This window comes from Erythrolamprus reginae, chromosome 1, assembly GCF_031021105.1.
Source record: "Erythrolamprus reginae isolate rEryReg1 chromosome 1, rEryReg1.hap1, whole genome shotgun sequence".
In the NCBI taxonomy this organism is placed as follows: domain Eukaryota; kingdom Metazoa; phylum Chordata; class Lepidosauria; order Squamata; family Dipsadidae; genus Erythrolamprus; species Erythrolamprus reginae.
The window spans coordinates 78,812,426-78,831,573 of record NC_091950.1 but is presented as its reverse complement, the minus strand read 5'-3'; the positions used below and the strand labels follow the sequence as shown (position 1 = coordinate 78,831,573).

Sequence of the window (19,148 nt, the reverse complement as noted above, 5' to 3'; positions counted from 1 at the left end):
GTATCTACTTCCTTTTTATTCTGGTACATTGTTAAGCACTTCATGGATCTTTAGTAACGCATGTGGGGATGAAAGAGTATTAAATTAATTCCATTAGGGTAGGGATTCCCAATCCCTGGAACACAGCCCAGTGCTGGGCTGTGGCATGTTGGTGACAAGTGGCATGCAAATGCACAAGTACATGAAGCTGCATTTGTGCAAATAGCATGCATGCTTGAAACCATCCTTTGCGCCCCATGGCTGGCAGCAGTCCACTGAGCCAGAAAGGTTGGGGACACCCCATTAGAGGATGTTGTGATTATTAATGATTTTGGATTTTTGTTGCTTCATGTAAGATACTTAGAACCATTTGGAACTGAGTACATACAAGACTTCCTTTCATAGGCAAATGGTAGGAATTTATTTGTTGAAACACATTTGTCCATATTTTATATATTAAGGAATTTATTGAGTTTATTGAACTAATTTAAGTAGGCCAACAAGTCTTTTATGTTCAAATTACATTCCCCCAATGTAATGCTGAATAATGGAATTATTCAGTGGATTGTGCTAAATGGCTGATCCAGGTGATGCTTCATGCAACTTGAATATAACATTGAAGGACTACAGTGTTCCCTCGATTTCTGCGGGGGATGCGTTCCGAGACCGCCCGCGAAAGTTGAATTTCCGCGAAGTAGAGATGCGGAAGTAAATGCACCATTTTTGGCTATGGACAGTTTCACAAGCCTTCCCTTAACACTTTAAAACCCGAAATTACCATTTCCCATTCCCTTAACAACCATTTACTCACCATTATTACTGGTACTCACCATTGAATAAGACACTTAGTGATCCTGATATTTATAAACATAATTATTTATTAACAATAATTATTTTTTTTTTGGTTATTTATTTGCAAAAATTATTAGTTTGGTGATGACATATGACGCCATTGGGTGGGAAAAACCGTGGTATAGGAAAAAAACCACGAAGTATTTTTTAATTAATATTTTTTGAAAAACCGTGGTATAGGCTATCCGCGAAGTTCGAACCCGCGAAAATCGAGGGAACACTGTAGTTCTAATCTGTGAGGGTCTTTTCAAATGATGAAAACAATTTTTTTAATAGCTAGAATGTATAAATACTGTATCTATATAGAGTTTACTTTCTTGATATCCTTGACATCCTTGTCTGCTTGCTGCTGTTGCAAAAGGTAGGTATCATTGATACTGAGAATAGTAAAATATTTTTATAAGAATTGAATTAATTACTACTTTCATTATGTTTTTCCATAAAGCTTATGCAATCTCTACAATTGGCGATATAAGATACTGGGCAACTTGCCGCATGTACAGCTTTTACCTGAATTCAGAACAGCAAATGCTGGGTTTTTGTATGACTTCCAGCTTATAAATGTAGAGGATTTCCATGGCATAGGAGAATCTGAACCAAATCCTTATTTCTATCAGGTAATAAATCCAGATCATCAGTTTGTATATTAACAATATTTTTTAGACAGGTTAATTATGAAGACATAGAATTCATCTGTGGACTTTAGTGTGGTGGGATAAAATATAATTAACAAATTATATGGTATTAAGTTGCAAAAATAGCAATCTCTTCTTCACACACAAAATCAGTGTTCGTAAAACCTTATTTGAGATGATGAGATATGTAGTCACTTTTGGTTGGCTGGAATAAAGGTAGGATATAAGTTCAATAAATAGCAAAGTGAATTTTTGCTAGAAGCTTCTGTATTTCTTTTCATTATCAGGGTTTAAAACACCCTATAGTTTTCTCTCATTTTGAAGATGGCATTAAATCTTACAAGTTGATAACTGAATTATAATAATTATTGCAACTTGATATTCATAAAGAGATATTTATTTTATTTCTGTATCAAATTTAGAAATTTCCCATCTGCCTTGCAGAATGCTTAAACTAGTCTTTCTGGAAACTGTCATCTATTGCTGAAATGTGTACAGGCAGTCTTCAACGTATGACCACAATTAAATGCAAAATTTATGGTTGCTAAGTGAATTTTGCCCCATTTTACAACCTTTCTTGCCACGGTTGTTAAGCAAAACACAGTTGTAATGTTACATGCATGGTTGTTTAAGTGAATCTGATTTCCCCACTGACTTTCCTTGTCAGAAATTCGCAAAAGGTGATCACATGACCCTGGGACTTTGCAACTGTCATAAATATGAGACAGTTGCCAAGTGTCTGAACTTTTGATCACGTGAACATGGAAATGCTGCAATGGTCATAAGTCACCTTTGGTTTTAAGTCAATGACTACCTATATATCATTTATGTAAAATAAGGAGATTACCAATCAGAATTTACAAGCAAGATATAGGAATTTAAACTTAACTTTTTTCCTGGAAGGAGAGTGTACAATTATGTTTACAATTAGGAGAACAAAGTGGACTGGAATCTGGCTTTTTCCTCTACAAACCAAAGTTTCTTAAAGTAATTCCATGAGCAACACTTTGCTTTTAATGGGGAGGAGTGATTTCTTCTGTTTAGTCTTCTATGCATGCATAGAAATATCCTATCTTCCCAATTGATAGATCAAGTCAGTATGGCTCTACTTCAACAGAAAGAGGACCTCTTTGCCTTTCCATGGCAGATCAGGGAGGATTAACATAGGCATGGTGAATGTTGCGTCTTTTCAGTAAGCGTTGGAGTGATTTTCCCTGGCCATAATTGTATGAATATTCTGTGATCTGATACATGAAACAGATTTGCAGTTGTTGTTTTTTTAATTCCAGAATCTTGGTGAGGCAGAATATGTTGTTGCACTGTTCATGTACATGTGCCTGCTAGGATACCCTGCAGAAAAGATAAGCATCTTGACAACTTACAATGGGCAGAAACATCTGATTCGGGATATTATCAATCAGCGTTGTGGGAATAATCCATTGATTGGAAGACCAAATAAGGTAACATTCCAAATAGCAAATAATATACATCTCAACAAAAGTGCAGAGCAAGTAACAACTGTTAGAATACATTCAGCATATTGAATATTGCCTCTGAACTGCACACTTTGTAGAATAGAAATCATTCATTTGCTTTCTTACTTCCTGTCTTTCCTATTTAACTACTTTAATTTAGCATTCTACTTGGTCGACTGCAGGAAATAATAATTTATTATGACATATTTGTTGTGCATACAAAAAAAATATTAAGTTTTGTATTAGAAAAAGCATAGACTTGCATTTTAAAAGTTAATATTTTTACCAGTTTGTTGAAAATCAGTAATTAAATCCGTAAGGAGAATGTGAGAATTAGTTCTCAGTTAGTAAAAAACATAAAGGCAAATATGGTCATTGCCATATAAAGAATAGATGGAAACTGACCCTGACTCTCGGGGTGGGTGGGAGATGATTTGATTTATATGCCAAATGACTGAGTGGCTCACAAGAAAAACCATTTTTGAAAAAAACATTAAGAAACATTAAGAAGTATAAAACGTATCAGGAAAGACTTAATGAACTCAATCTGTATAGTCTGGAAGACAGAAGGAAAAGGGGGGACATGATCGAAACATTTAAATATGTTAAAGGGTTAAATAGGGTTCAGGAGGGAAGTGTTTTTAACAGGAAAGTGAACACAAGAACAAGGGGACACAATCTGAAGTTAGTTGGGGGAAAGATCAAAGGCAACATGAGAAAGTATTATTTTACTGAAAGAGTAGTAGATCCTTGGAACAAACTTCCAGCAGACGTGGTTGGTAAATCCACAGTAACCGAATTTAAACATGCCTGGGATAAACATATATCCATTGTAAGATAAAATACAGGAAATAGTAAAAGGGCAGACTAGATGGACCATGGGGTCTTTTTCTGCCGTCAGTCTTCTATGTTTCTATGTTTCTAAACAAAAATAAAGGATATGAGACAGCAAATTTAGAAGAAACTGGACTGGAATGGAACAAAGAAAGTGGTACATATTATCCAACGGCTTGCACTCACTCTCATTGTGGGACCATAAGATATATTACAGAGGGAAGGAGTGCTTTGATTGATAAATGTATATAATAAAAATGGTATCTTTACAAGTGTTAGCTTGTCATAATAAAGCAAAACGTTTACAGATAAAAAGAACCAGGTCCACATGTGAAGGTCCAATTAAATGGATTTGTTGCTAATCATGTCTATGCATAGGAATTTTCTCAACTAACAGCACTTCTTGGGGTTAGATAAGGAACAACAGAATTCAAGAACTTACTTTGCAATCAGTTCGCTTGTAGCTACATAGGGATTCTAGACTGATCTTTCTTTTAACTCCATCCCAGGATTCTGCCATCCCTCCTAGAGTAGTTTTCTTTTGATACCATTAACTCCATACATTGGTTTATTTAATTGTGTGTGTGTATGTGGCAATTAATTAATGTACTCTTTTTTTCTTTGCTAGGTGACGACTGTGGACAGGTTTCAAGGTCAGCAAAATGATTACATCATCCTTTCACTTGTGCGAACAAAAGCAGTTGGACACTTGAGGTAAGCAATACAGAGAACAACTGCTATCCTACCATAAGTGGAATATGTATGCAGAGGTTTGGAGTATTTATGAGTAAAATGGACTTTTTATGAGTAGAAACTCAATTGAATCCCATTTTATGTATCAGTGAGCCACTGAGACAGGACACCTTACCTATTTTCTATCTCTTCACACTTAGATTCCATAAATGCAACATTAATTCCAATTTTAAAGACCAATTATGAAATTGATGTTTTAAAATGTATTTATTGCTGATTAAAGTTTCTAACACAGAGATATATGTATCAGAACTGTTATCTTCAATTTTAAAGGAAAAATGGGCACGGATTCAATTTGTATTAATTCAAAGGAAATAAGTTTCCTGCTTTAATTTTCAGGAGGGTTTTTGGTTGCATGTGGTCATAATAGTGTTTTATTAAATATCATTGCTGGGTGTAAATAGTAGAACTGTTTAATTTTTCCTTCCTGAAGGGATGTGCGGCGTTTGGTGGTTGCTATGTCAAGAGCCAGGCTTGGTCTGTATATATTTGCACGAGTGTCACTATTCCAGAACTGCTTTGAGCTGACTCCAGCCTTCAGCCAGCTTACTGCTCGTCCTCTTCAACTGCATATAGTCCCTGAAGAGTATTTTCCAGCTACTCGTCAGGTACAACAAGCTATCTTGAATTCTGTTTAATGATTAAATGGTTAAAAATATATCCTTTATATTGTATTCATTTTTTTATATTACTGAAGAAGTGGTTGTTCGTTGTTTTAGTTCCAAAACTTACTATCATTTTCTTCCCTCCCTTAGAATGGAAAACATCCATCTCATCAAGTTCATATTATAAAGAATATGCCTCAGATGGCTAATTTTGTCTACAACATGTATATGCATATGATCCAAAGTACACACCAACACCGACAGGTAAAAAAATTAAAGTTGAAGAAAAACATGCTTAATTTAAAAGCTCTGCGTGAAAACCTTGTTAATACTTTCTGATAACAAAAGAACATAGTTGATTTTATTTGGTTGATTTTATTTTTAATAAGTCTTTTATGCTTTAAATAACTTTGTAAACAGTATGAACTAATTCTATATTTCACGTACAGAAAGTTGACAAAGAGAAATTTTATTAATTTCGTAACAACAGTGACCAAACAGCAGACACCAAAATCAGTACAGAAGAAGAAATAGCAGCTCAAAACAAGATTAATTAATTTAATGGCAGTCCAATTAATTAAAAGTGTCTTAAATTCACTTCATACCTGTATTACAGTTTGAGAGAAGCCAGGTATATAAATTAGGTTCATTTACATGTTGATAAACCATAGTTCAGTTAACCTCTGAAAACAGCCGTTGCATGGGAAGTATAACACTTATAGATTAGCTGTTCGTTTAAGGCATGGTTAAATAACAATTGGCAATGCGTACTACATCCATTTGTTCTGAAACTGCAGCTAATTAAAAACAAGCAAATAACAGACAGAATTTTGATGTGGAGAAAAAAACCCTGTGTGATGTCTTTTTATTATTATTTGTAGAAAATTGTTTGGCAGACACTAGAGTACAGTATATTCGTTCATATGACTGGGAACTCTGTGACCAATTAATGTGAAGGGAAGCTCATTGAAATCTTACTCTTTATACTACTTGCAACTAGCTAAAGATGTTTGTACATAGCTCGTTCCCACAGACTTGGAAGTACTGGAAGTGCATTTTCAATTGCACTATTAAAATGTTATTTTTAGCTTCATGTTAGTTTTCTTTCAAAAAGATCTGAATAACACTAATCGTATATGGATAGAAATTGTACCAGCTGCATCACAGAAGGAATCTTAGTTTGCATCCGGCAGATAAAAATATATATTTAGCCAAATACAAAGGAATCTCTAATTTGAGGCTTTTCTGAATGTCTATAATTAGTCTACCAAAAATATTTTTGACCGCATAGCATGGAACCCAGATACAGTCATTTAGTAATTTCTAAGTTTGACTGCTATTCTTCCAGAATACAGCATCAAACTTATATCTGACTGTTAGAAGCATCAGTTAAATACATAGTAAGTTATCTTAAATTCTAATGTAAATAAGAACTCCACTTGAAACTGTGACAAAGAATATTGTTGGAGGTGGACTTTATATCAGAAAGATAAGACTGGAGAAATATTCATAGCATTATTTATTAAAGTTTTAGTGGAATTTTTAATCCTTTCTATAAGAATCTACTTAAATATTATATTTTTGTCCCACAAATAGCAATTCTCTTCTTCAGAATGCAGCAATAACAAAAATTGGTTTAAGTAGCATAAAACAATTTATAAAATTTCAGCATATTCAAATGCTTATTTTAATCTTAGAGCATTCAAAAATTCTGTGGAATCAACTTAAACCTATAGAAACCTATGTAATGTCTCTCATATATAAAACTGCAAATAAAATAATTATCTGTTAAAGATATTATATAAATTAAAATTTATTTATTTCATTAAGTTTGTTATAGATGCCCACTCCAATAAATTCAGACAAGTTATTTGGAGTTATTTGTCTAAATCAGCATGTGGCTCTGCAACCAATGTAGTATATATTGATTTTTTTCCCTTGCTGCTGGAAATCTGTATTATGTTGAAATTGTTTTTAAACAAAACACATCTTTTTTTTTCCATCATAGCATTTATTACCTCCTCCAAAACTTGTTGAAGACAGTGAAATATCCAAACTGCAGGAAAATGAAGGTGTCCAGAGGAAGGAATCTGAAATGGAAACAGGAACTGAAATCAAAGCTATGTCTGGGGATACCATAAAAGAGAACATTTTGAACGAGAAACCAAAGACAAGAGAGGAAGAAGAAGAGCATCGGAAAATGCCTGAACATCCTGGAAGAGATAGTGATAGTGAAGACAGTGAAACAGAACTTGATGCAGATAAATGAACATTGCCTTTTCAGGACTGAAAAAAAGATTTAGTAAAAAATGTATCCATTGCTTTCGTGGATCAGCTGCTGTAAATATTAATGATACTTCAGATTTCTTTTTTTATTTTGTACTATAAATATGAAGTGAATCATTTATATGACCATAAACAAGAAACAGACACAATGGCATCACATTTAGTAAAAGATTTTTTAAATTATTGCTGTGTCTTTTTTTTTTTTGTATTGAAAAACTTCTGGAAAATCTTAATCTATTTGTTTTAAATATCACAGTTAGTTGATAGCAGAAGTAATACTAAAAAACACCAGAGATTTATATTTTCACACATAGGCTCCCAGAGATCAAGCTTCTCTAAAGTGGTATTGGTTAAATATGTTGGTATTTCCTCTCTCAGACTCATGCTGGCTGGGAAATTCAACTGATGCAGTACTGGAAAAAAATACTTGGTTAGGAAACAAGACAGGAATAGATAATAAAATACTTATTATTTTGATTTTGATGGTACACCAGCATATTTCCACAGAACCTCCTACAAGGAGGATGGGCAGTCTCTAAATATAATTAAATAAAATAAAACAGTTGTGGACTGCTGCATGGTCGCAAGGATTTGGGCAAACCCTTAGCTCCGATTGCTAGTTGGATCTACCCACCCACACTTGTTGTATGCTATCCATTTATAACTTTCTGGCTTGTTGGCTGGCCCGGCTGCACTCTGCACCACCCCTGCTGTTCTCAACGGAGCTGCCTGAGCTGATTAGGAGCATGTTTAAAGCTCTTTTTCTCCTAAAGGGGTGTATGTGTGCACGCTCACAACCAGCAAATCCTTTGTTAAAGAAAGTGCAATCCAACTCTGAACATAGTCATTCCAAAATAAAACTACATGTAAAATTTAATAAAATAAACATTAAAATCAAATATCAAAATTAAAAGTATAAAACATCTGTAAAATTATTATCAATACCAGTTGTCTAAATATTATAAATAGTTAAGCTAGATAGGAGATAAATACATCATAAACACTGAGAACTATAAAACATTGCAGCATTTTAAAATTATCAATTGTAGCTTTGCTAGGATTATTGCAATTATACTGGAGTGATAATGTGTTGTTTTTTAATAGAAACGGATTATGAGATACTGGGTTATGTTCTAAAAAAGGCTCAGGATTACCTTATTTGGAGAAGGTAAATACTATTATTAGATTGCGCCACTATAAGAATAAAATGTTTGCTAATTATAGAAATTAAACTGCATGTTAAATTGGCTTTTTCATCTCCTTCCCTTGCTTATAAATTTCTACTAGGAAAAGTGGGGGGTTGGGAAAGCAAGATAACATGTATGTGTTTTTTAAATCTGGAAAAATAATTCCATTTTCCCATACCTGTTGGCTGACATAGTACTTTCCTAATGGATTGTTACTATTCTTGTTCCAGTAGAGAAATAATGACATAAAAGCAAATATTGCCCAATTCTTCTATGTGCTGTTAAATAGATGGGTGGTATACTACCCATCTATTTAACAGCAAAATTATGTTTTGACACATAATTATGTGCCTACAATGCTCTAGGATAAATATGTTCCAAAGTTATAGATTTATATTTGATGCTAAAGGTTGCCAACAGGACCATGTCACTAAACTGCATAGATCAAAATAAATTATTTTTGAAACTATATTGCATATTTCAAGTTTGTTAGCTTTACTAACAAATATTGTGTATGAAACTTTTGCTTAAACAGAGATGTAACAGAAGATTTTGCTGCCTTAATAGGGGATAAAGATCTCATCTATTAATGAAAATCAGTTGTCTGATTAACACAATTATTTACAGTCTAAATCATAGAATTGTGTTAGCAAAAGTAAAACAATTTGGTTCCTTAAGGGTTATAGTAAATAAAATAAGTCACAGATTTTAATTTGTCTCTGAGAATGGCTTTATTATACAGAGCCATGAGACATGGTGATACAATAACATAAACTAATATTCATAATATGATGAATGGCAGAAAAACCTTCTGGCAACATGTGGCCAGCTCAGCTAAAGAACATCGGCTTTCTAACCTATTTTCTAAAAATATCCCAGTGTCTTAACTAATTTGTGCCTTTTAATAAAATAAACCCAAATACTGGCAGAAACAGCTGCTAGTTGTTATATATATTAATCACAAATGTGAGATATTTTAGCTAATTGGTTTTAATAAGATTGTCAGTACAATGAACAAGGATGAAAGCTTACAGATTTTTTAAATAAAATTTCTAATTGTATTGGCTCTGTCACTACACATATTTAACAACTGGATATACCGAGAATTCAAGGAACTTATCTAAGATGATTTGAAGTTAATGCTGAGGACACCAGCATTTATATTAGAATTTGACAAACTGGCATGAGTTGTTAGAAAATGTTTTATATGCTAGGAAATGAGAAATTCATTCACTTAGTTTAGGAATGGGAAATGCCTAACTTTTCGCTACTGTTTTGGTATGTCTCACATTTGTGTTTTCTCTCAGTGGATGTAAAGAATATCCACTGTTGGACCTAAATTGAAGCAATTAGATTTCTGTCTGCATGATACTCACACTGAGCAGTCTCTAGGTGAAAAGTTCTCTAATAATAAATTATTTCCCACTGCCCTCTTCACCAAAGATAAGGGCCTACCCATATCAGCTCTAAATTCCTAGGCTACAAAATAACAGTAGTCCTGTTATGCATCGTGAGGCGCTTCAGCATTCTGCTGCTTAAATCTGACATCCCTCTATTGTCAAAAGATCTATTTTTAGATTGATACTGTGAACATGGAATGTTTAATTAAAGAGAAAAGCACGGATGATGGAGCAGGGTGTTATTTTAAAGTACTGTTCCAATGGCCAAAAAACAAACGTCTCTTGATTCACAGGGCGCTTCTTAAAAAGTTAGTTGAATTTGAATTCTTTATATTGGCACATGATGCTAAGTCTATAAATATTTTTTAAATACAACATAAATCAGTGCCACCATTGTTAAAAGTTCCTAGATTGTTTTGGTTATTGAAACAGATGTCCAAGTGTCACTTCTATGTTTTTTGAGGCAGGCAGAATTCTACTCTAGATCCTCATGTACAATTGGTGGGCCACTGTGTGACGCAAAATGCTGGACTCGATGGGCTTTGGCCTGATTCAGCATGGCTCTTCTTATGTTCTTATGTCTATTGCACTATTATAAATAAGAAATTAAAATTAAAATTTAAGTGCATCCTTGGTTATTTGCACAACATGCTAATCTATGATGAATATATCCACCAATTTTCTGAGTTTGTGCAGTACTGAACAAATAAATTGGATTAAGATTGCATAAACTATTGAAATAAAATGTGATTAGTTAGCTCAATGCTTTGCAAATAAAGCCAGTGTATAGGAAGCAATACTAAGCTTAACTCAGTGGTGGCCTTAAAACACGTTTATCATCTTGTGTATGTGAATGGTTCCATAAGGCTAGTCCATCTAGGGTCTCTGATTGACACTGTCTCAGGTCAGGTTTTTCTTTCCCAGGATTGACAGAACAGCAACTGGTCCTTAATGGGCCAGTTGCGCACGGCCAACGAGAGTCCAATTGTACTCCTATTGTAGCTATTAGGAAAGATGATTTCCTGCTTGGACATCATTCCCTGGGCCAATTTTCACACCAGAACTCTCCAACAACTATTGCTCCCTCATCAGCGGGCTGGTCGTCAATCGTCGATCACCAGGATTCGAATCCCATCAGAGGTGTTGAAGTCCTTCAATTGGTGGGTATCGGGAGCTATTTCCGTGAACCAGTGATAACTTCATTTGATGACATCCATGCATGTAGACATTATTTTGGTGGTTGGAAGTCTATATTGCCTATTAGTAATTAATAATTAAGTCATAAACAATATTTCATTCAATATATTAGTCCTTTCAGTTATGAAGAGACTAGCAAGCAAAATGGCTACCTCTACACTGTTCAAAAAATAAAGAAAGCACTTAAACGACACAATATAACTTCACGTAAATCAAACTTCTGTGAAATCAAACTGTCCACTTAGGAAGCAACACTGACTGACAATCAATTTTACATGCACATTCAACTTTGTAACAGAACAAAGTATTCAATGAGAATATTTTATTCATTCAGATCTAGGATGTGTTATTTGAGTGTTCCCTTTATTTTTTTAAGCAGCATATAAGAAAAGCAGCTCAAATACTGTATGCATTATGCTTTTGTCATACTCAGTAATAGTCATTAGGGAAAATGTGTCCTGTAAGTATTAAACAGAAAGTCCTGAAGTTTCTCTTTGCTTATTATTCTCCACGCTAGACAAATAATGACTGCAATTCTGCTTTTATTTCACAGTTTTTATTTGTTTACTTCAAATTAGCAGTCATGCTACATGCTGCCCATTCTGATATTGCACTCAAGATTGACTCTTGGACACACAAAAAGGTCATAGGAGAGTGAAAGTTAGAACCTCTACTTTAGCAATGACATATATTCACTGTTTGTTTTACATAGTTTGATGTTCTTTCCTGTTTTAGTCCTGTAAACAAAATCAATGGAGTATGCATCGGTTTATTATGTACAATTTGTACATGTATCATTCATAAAGGCTGTTTTTGGAATGTCCTTCATGGTTTAATATTATAGGCCTTTTATTAATGTGCACATATGAGCACACACAAACGTATACACATGGAGATGGCATCTAATTTAGTTAAAGTTAACTTCTGGAGACACATTAAATAGAAGATAAATCTGCATCTCATTAACTTTTAATTTTGTTAATACTGTTCTATGAAAAGGTCCCAATCAGAGTTTCTGATTTTTTGCATAACTTTGCCATTGAATGTTATCAGACCTTTGATGTGGGTTTTACTGGTACATAAAGGGAGTTTAAATAGATAACACTAAGATTTTGGTGCTGCTTTCATTTATTTAATACACACTTATCCTAATCTGAAAGGAAAAAGTACAGAACTGTGCCAGTATATACTATGCCTTCATAAATTTTCACAACTGCAAGGTCAAAGTAGATTTCATTAGTAATTTTTTGTGCAAAATGATTCTCTGTTCTTACAGCAATCACCCACTGGCATCCTGTATGCTTAAATTATGCAAGAAAAGGAGGCAGTGACAGCTGATGACAGCTGCTCTTTCTGAACCAGCTCGAGTAGTCTTATTATAGAGGCTTATAATTTTTAGTTAAGTATATTCCAGAATTATTAACAAGAAGACCCAAAGTATGCAAAGCTATTCTAGTGAGTTTACTTTTTAAATTCTCAATTTCTATGGATTTTTATTTTTAAACCAATTTTTTAAACTTTATTTTTTCACTAGCATTGATATTGAGTTCAACCATGGTACAGTGATTAAAATGTTAAGCCGAAGAAACTGCCAGACAGCTGCAGGAAGATGTTTTCATTGGTTTAGAAACTCAAGGGGGAAGTATTAAAAAAGAAAGAAAGAAGAACTGCCAGTCCCAATTGCCTTCCCCTTTTTGCTTATTTAATGTTTGAAACCACATGTCAACATAAAAATATGCTGAATTCTTTTGGGAAATAATAAAGATGCATTGAATTATTGCCTACAGTTATTACTCAGGGTAAACAATAAGGAGCTATTATTTTATTCAGCTCCACATTTAGCCATTTTGTAGTGATATTTTTCAACATCTTGTGGGCTTGTAGCATCTTTTGAGATGAGAAACAATCAGGAGGGCTATTATTTAATTTGGGCTGCATCTTCTAGGCTGGATTTCATGATTTGATTTTAGTTGCTCTCTGAATTTGGAATGAAGGCAGATATTTCAAAGCAAGCTTCCTCCATATGAGAAACAAGGGGCCAATAAGAGAACTAGGATGGTGAGCCAAAATACATTCCCCACCCCCACCCCCACCCCTACACGTTTTATCCAGACACAAGGCCAACTGATGATATTTGAGCATCCACATTTCTCGGCCCAACCTTCCACCAGGGATTGTTTTGCAGAGTAAAAAGGAGGAAGGAGTCCTCTTTATGCTGCCTAACATTTCTGAAAGACAAGGTATAATTGTGTGTTTGTGTGTGTGAGAGAGAGAGAGGGGGAGAGAGAGAGATTTGTATTTTGAAAACTATTTTCTTCTACTGCATAGTAAAAACCTTTCCCCCCACTTCCCCTCTTTCCATTGGTCAAGAATAATTTGGCCAATGATTAGCAACATTTAATAGAACAAAACAAACAAAAGAACCAGAGCGAAGCAACCAAATATAATAATATACTAACAGACAGCAAAGTAAATCCCTCTTCTATAAATTCAACCACCTAAATCCTAGATCTAAATCCTGAATCTGATTATTCAGACATAGGCCTCATATATTTCGGGGGGGGGGGGGGGGGCTTTGTGTATAACTCCCTCATATCAGAGCTTTGGACTCCAGGGATTACAAATCACACACACACACACACACACACACACACACACAAATATAAACAATTTGCACCAGTGAATGGAGCCTAATCTAGAAATGTGATACAATCTGTATTTACACCCTATTCCTACTTTTATGGGAAGGAAGGAAAGGAAGGGAAGGTGGGTTGTCTGAGGTAATAAGATTAGTAAGATTTGTGGAGAGGCAGGCCCTCAAAAGTAGCCTCTGTGATGAAAGGAAGCTCAGCCAATCTGGCATGGTCCAATATTTTCTGAAATTACTGCTGCCTTGTGCAAACTCTGAATTCCTCACCATTTGCTCATGGTATTAAGGTCCCCTAAATTTACTTGGTCCTAATTATGTGTAGCCCCTCCTGTTATTAACAGCTTCCTTTCCTAATGATTTTAAAGGCATTATTGAAGGGTAGGCTCTGCACCTCTGACTCCTTTTTTTGTTTTGTTTATGTGCAGTCGCATACCTTTAAAATATTTTTAAATTTTTATTTCTGTATTTATTTATTTTTATTTAGTCGAACAAGTATAGGATTGTAGTTTGTATAAGCATAACATGAGTAGTAAGTAATCATAAAAGAAGACAATAGGACAGTAGGGACAATGGTGTGCTTATACAGGCCCCTTACAATCCTCTTAGAAAAGGAGAGAGGTCAATTGTAGACAATCTGAGGTTAAGGATTTGGGGGTTTGGGGAAGAACCCACAGAGTCAGGTAATGCGATCCAGGAGTTGATCACTCTATTGCTGAAGTTGTATTTTCTGCAATCTAGTTTAAAGCGGTTTATATTAACTTTGAATCTATTATATGCTCGTGTGTTGTTGCGGCTGAAGATGAAGTAGTCACTAACAGGAAGGACATATTGGTATATAATTTTATGATCTACTGTTAGATCAGATCAGAGGCGACATATTAATCCAGAAGAGGCAAATCATTCTTCCAGTTTTGCTTTGGAGGTGGGCAAGAATAAAAATAACCGAATAAAGCAATTCACTTCACCCTGAACGCACATGAAAATGCACCTAGTCTTTGCTGAATACAGATCCCAAAATTTCCAGTTTACTATGGTATAGCTGCAAAAATGGGATATGTGCTTAAATAAGGATCAGAGAAAGAACGACAAGATAATAGGAGGCTGATCTAAGGAAATGTGATTTAGGGCAGTGGTAGGCAAAGTTGGCTCTTCTATGACTTGTGGACTTCAGCTCCCAGAAATCCTGAGCCAATCATGCTAGCTGAGGAATTATGGGAGTTGAAGTCAACATGCCATAGAAGAGCCAACTATGCCTACACCTGACTTAGGGAAATGAAATAACCCAGATAGGAATCCAGGAGGGCCCTTTGCAAAAGCTGTCTATTTCTGTAAGCTAAAATACTGAATACTATAATCACTGCAGGCAAGTGTAAATACTGTTCTTCCAGCAGCAATTTTATTATTTGGAAAACGGAAGTACTGTTGTGCTGTATATCATGAAATCATTTAAGAAACTAGAGGGAATTTCCTAAGGCTTTGCTTGATAGGGGCTGCCTAAAAGGAGGGAAATTGTATCGCCCTGTAATAATTTTTCCATAACATTTTATGTGTATAAAGGAGGTTGTTTCTGATGAGTGTTCTGTCTTCTATTTTCACTCCTATCTGAATTTGAACTCTACCACTAAGAATGAGTGTTGTGTACAATTGGGTACAACCAAAATTTATGTTTGGTTTGAGTCTTACTATGAATTGGAATTCCCATCTGAACACACACACACACACCATCAATTATTTCTCCCAACCCAGTGAAAAAATAAATGGACATGGAAAATCCTCTATTTTCCTAGCATTCACTGTAATAATTCTTGTCTACAAAGTCAGCAAAATGACATCTATTTTTTTATTTTGTTTTCAAGGGCTGATATTTGGGGGGGGGGTCATCTTTTATTTAAATACAACTCCCCCTCCTAATTGTGGCCCTTATATACCGAATATGCTTTTTCGAAAACTAAATTAAAAACAGAAGTGACTTTGTTCTTTCTGTTGCTTCAGCACATTATCTCATTTAACATGTGGTTTCTATTACGTATACATTTCCATTATCAGCTGACTTGCATGAGGAAAACAAAGTCGTGATTGTAAAATACTTGCAGTGATATTTAGCTTGTGTTGTGGGTGTGACATTAATTTATGCCTTATACTGCAGTGAATGCTTTGAAAAAATAAGATCTTCAGAAGGTTTCTTCACCAGAAGGTAAGAACCGCTGCTCTGTTTCATTGGAATAATCAATGATAGAAGATATTTTCTTCCATTATTAGGGCCTATTATGTTAATTATATTGTATAGTTTTGAGACCAATTTGTGGGATACAGTGACTCAGATCCCATAACTCATCAGAAGCTATAACATCTGAAGTATCCATTTTATTCTAAAAACTATAGATCCTTGGAACAAACTTCCAGCAGACGTGGTTGGTAAATCCACAGTAACTGAATTTAAACATGCCTGGGATAAACATATATCCATCCTAAGATAAAATACAAAAAATAGTATAAGGGCAGACTAGATGGATCATGAGGTCTTTTTCTGCCGTCAGTCTTCTATGTTTCTAAAAATTGAAAACTAAAAACAAATGCATGTATTTTTCCAAAAGAGCCTCGTTCCACAGTTCTTTTTCTAGCAAATGATTAATTATGTAAGTGAGAAAAATATGGAAATAGTGTGTTGTAATATTTTAATAATGTTATTTTCAAAGCATGCATTTGAGTAATCCTAATGAGCTGTCATTTTAACTTGAGACAGTAAAATATAATTCTATACTTTTAGAGCAAACAGGCTAGTTAATATGGGGTTCATTTTATAGTAGAAATGAACTCTGTACCAACAGAAGCAGAAAATGTAAATTATAAAACAGTTTTGTACACCACACTTTGATGTCCTCTAAAGTTTATACTTAGATTAAATATATTAGTCTTTTAGAAATGTTTGTAAAGCTGTTTATTTCTTCTGGTTTTCACAGGCTGGTTGATATTGAGGAAATAATTGAATTTTTTAAAGTGCTCCTATGTGTCATATGTGATAACTTTTATAAATGGTAGTGAGATTAAATGTCTGGTCTTATTTGTTTATATATGTTTCTTTTAAAGACCATAACAGGTTTTGCTTAAATGTGACTCAGTTGGCAAGCACCCAAATGTGACCTGGGAGACGGGGTAAGAGCCATCAGAAATCTGGAACCAGGTCGTAAATCCTGGGTTGGGCCCATCATAATTCTGAATGGTCACTAAGCAACTGTCCTTAAGTGAGGACTACTTGTAAGCCAAGTAATAAAACATCCATAGTACTGTAAATATACACACACAGAGTAAACCTTATCACTTCAAGGTTCGACTACCGAAGATCGGCTGGCCAGGGAGGACATCTTTGTGACATCAAAGCTCTGCCCATGGAATTCTCTATTGGGATTCCCCACCTCCTTTCCAGCCTCCCGACCGGCCCGACAGCTCCGTGGCTCTTTTAAAAAGCTAACAGCCAGGCGGCGGGGCCTCTCAGTGTCCTCCTGAACCCGAATGCCGACCCGATCTTTTGCTGAACTTCCGGGTTCGGCGTTCTCCCAAACGCCGAGAAGCCCCCCGGCTGTTTCAAAAGGTGACAGCCGGGCGGCAGGGCTTCTCGGTGGCCACCCGAACCCGAACTTTTGCCGAACTTCCGGGTTCGGCGTTCGGGTGGCGGGTTCCTAAGATGGAAAAAGTTCGGAAGAAGAGGCAAAAAATTTCCGAATCCCGGGTTCGTATCTCGGATTGTTCGTATGGCGAGGGGTTCGTATCACGAGGTACCACTCTACTAACATTTTGAGTTGTACAAAAAAGCTAATAATGACTAATGAAGGGCCAACAAACCAAGGCTAATAAGATCACAATAAAGAGTGCTAGTCAAATGCAGCTGCTGCATTTTAAATCAACTGTAGCTTCTAGATGGTCTTTGAAAGTAGCCATAAATTGAGTGACTTGAGGAAGTCTGCATGAGTCATTGTAACTGGTCCTCTTACTCCAGGAAGAGGCACAACTGGCACCACTGTTCCCTGTAAGCTGCGCGTGTGAGCGCGTGTGTGCTCCAAAATACCCCCGCGCGCACCCTTTTCCTCGGTCAGGCACTCCCCATCCCCCGGCCAGCCCGCGGGGGGGGCAGGTGGGGAGGCGTGGGAAGTAGAAGGGAGCCGCAGCCGCCGCTGCCTCTCCATGGTGCCTCCGGCCCCCTCGTGCTCCTGGCCTCTCGGCCCTGCCCCCCCCGCTCCGCCTCTCTTTCTCCTCCGCTGGAAGAGAGGCGGGGCAGGCGTTCTCCGGAGGCTGGCGGGCATGCAGGCTGGTGCGCGCTCTCCCCACCTCCCTGCCTGCGCACCCTCCCGGAACATTCAAAGTAAGAGTTTTCTTATTTTGAATGTTCCGCACCAGCTGGCAGGGAGATGGGGAGAGCGCGCGCCGGCCCGCTCGCCCGACAGTGTAAATCACTTTCGCCAGCCTCCGGAGAACGAGAGTGAGAGCAACAGAGCAAGATAGAGAGAAAGCGAGAAAGAGAGTGAGAGAGAAAGAGGGGGGAGAGAAAGAGATAGCAAGAGAGAGAGAAAACGAGAGAAAGAAAACAAGAGAGGGAAAGTGAGAAAAAGAGAGCAAGAGGGGGAGAGATAGAGAAAGAGAGAGAAGGACAGAAAGAAAGAAAGAAAGAGATGAGAGAGGAAGGAAGAGCGTGAGAGAGAGGAAGAAAGCAAGAGAGAGAAAGAGAGAGAGAAAGAAAGAGATGAGAGAGGAAGGAAGAGAGTGAGAGAGAGGAAGAAAGCAAGATAGAGAAAGAAAGGGAAAGAAAGAAAGAAAGATGAGAAAGGAAGGAAGAGAGTGAGAGAGAGGAAGAAAGAGAGAGAGAGAAGAGTGGAAGGAAGAGAGAGAAATGATAGAAAAAAGGGGAGAAAAAAGAGAAATGAGAAAGTGATTGAGGCAGAGAATGACAGGAAAGAGATAGAAACAGAGAGAGAAGTGACTCTTGATTTAAAGCATATGGTAAAAGCACTTAAATAATAACAGAGAAAAAAACCCAGCCCTCACCTGTTTTTATTAATAGTTTTGCTGGTTGTTTTAGTTTTAATAGTAATGGATTTTGGGTTTTTTTAATTATTAATTTCTTTTAATAAAAAAGAAAAGATTTATTTATTTGTTTGTTTGTTTGTTTGTTTGTTTATTTATTTATACTTCTATGCTGCCCAGTCCCAAAGGGACTGTCGCTCAGACACTATACTTTTCCGCCCACACTGAAAAAAAATTAGAGGGAACATTGACTGGCACATCAGCTCAAATTTAGCAAAT

At 36.0% G+C, this 19,148-nt stretch overlaps 1 protein-coding gene across 2 annotated transcripts in view; it reads left to right on the top strand.

Annotated features, from left to right (window-relative positions):
- Nucleotides 1-7,602, top strand: part of AQR (aquarius intron-binding spliceosomal factor) — a 55,596-nt gene extending 47,994 nt beyond the window's left edge. For both annotated transcript variants that reach the window (XM_070756231.1, XM_070756223.1), the window contains exons 30-35: nucleotides 1,277-1,448; nucleotides 2,756-2,926; nucleotides 4,404-4,489; nucleotides 4,962-5,136; nucleotides 5,284-5,397; nucleotides 7,142-7,602. In XM_070756231.1, the coding sequence (XP_070612332.1) occupies nucleotides 1,277-1,448; nucleotides 2,756-2,926; nucleotides 4,404-4,489; nucleotides 4,962-5,136; nucleotides 5,284-5,397; nucleotides 7,142-7,402 (979 nt within the window). In that variant the 3' untranslated portion in view covers nucleotides 7,403-7,602. The remainder of the gene's footprint in view (nucleotides 1-1,276; nucleotides 1,449-2,755; nucleotides 2,927-4,403; nucleotides 4,490-4,961; nucleotides 5,137-5,283; nucleotides 5,398-7,141) is intronic.
- Nucleotides 7,603-19,148: the final 11,546 nt, after the last annotated feature.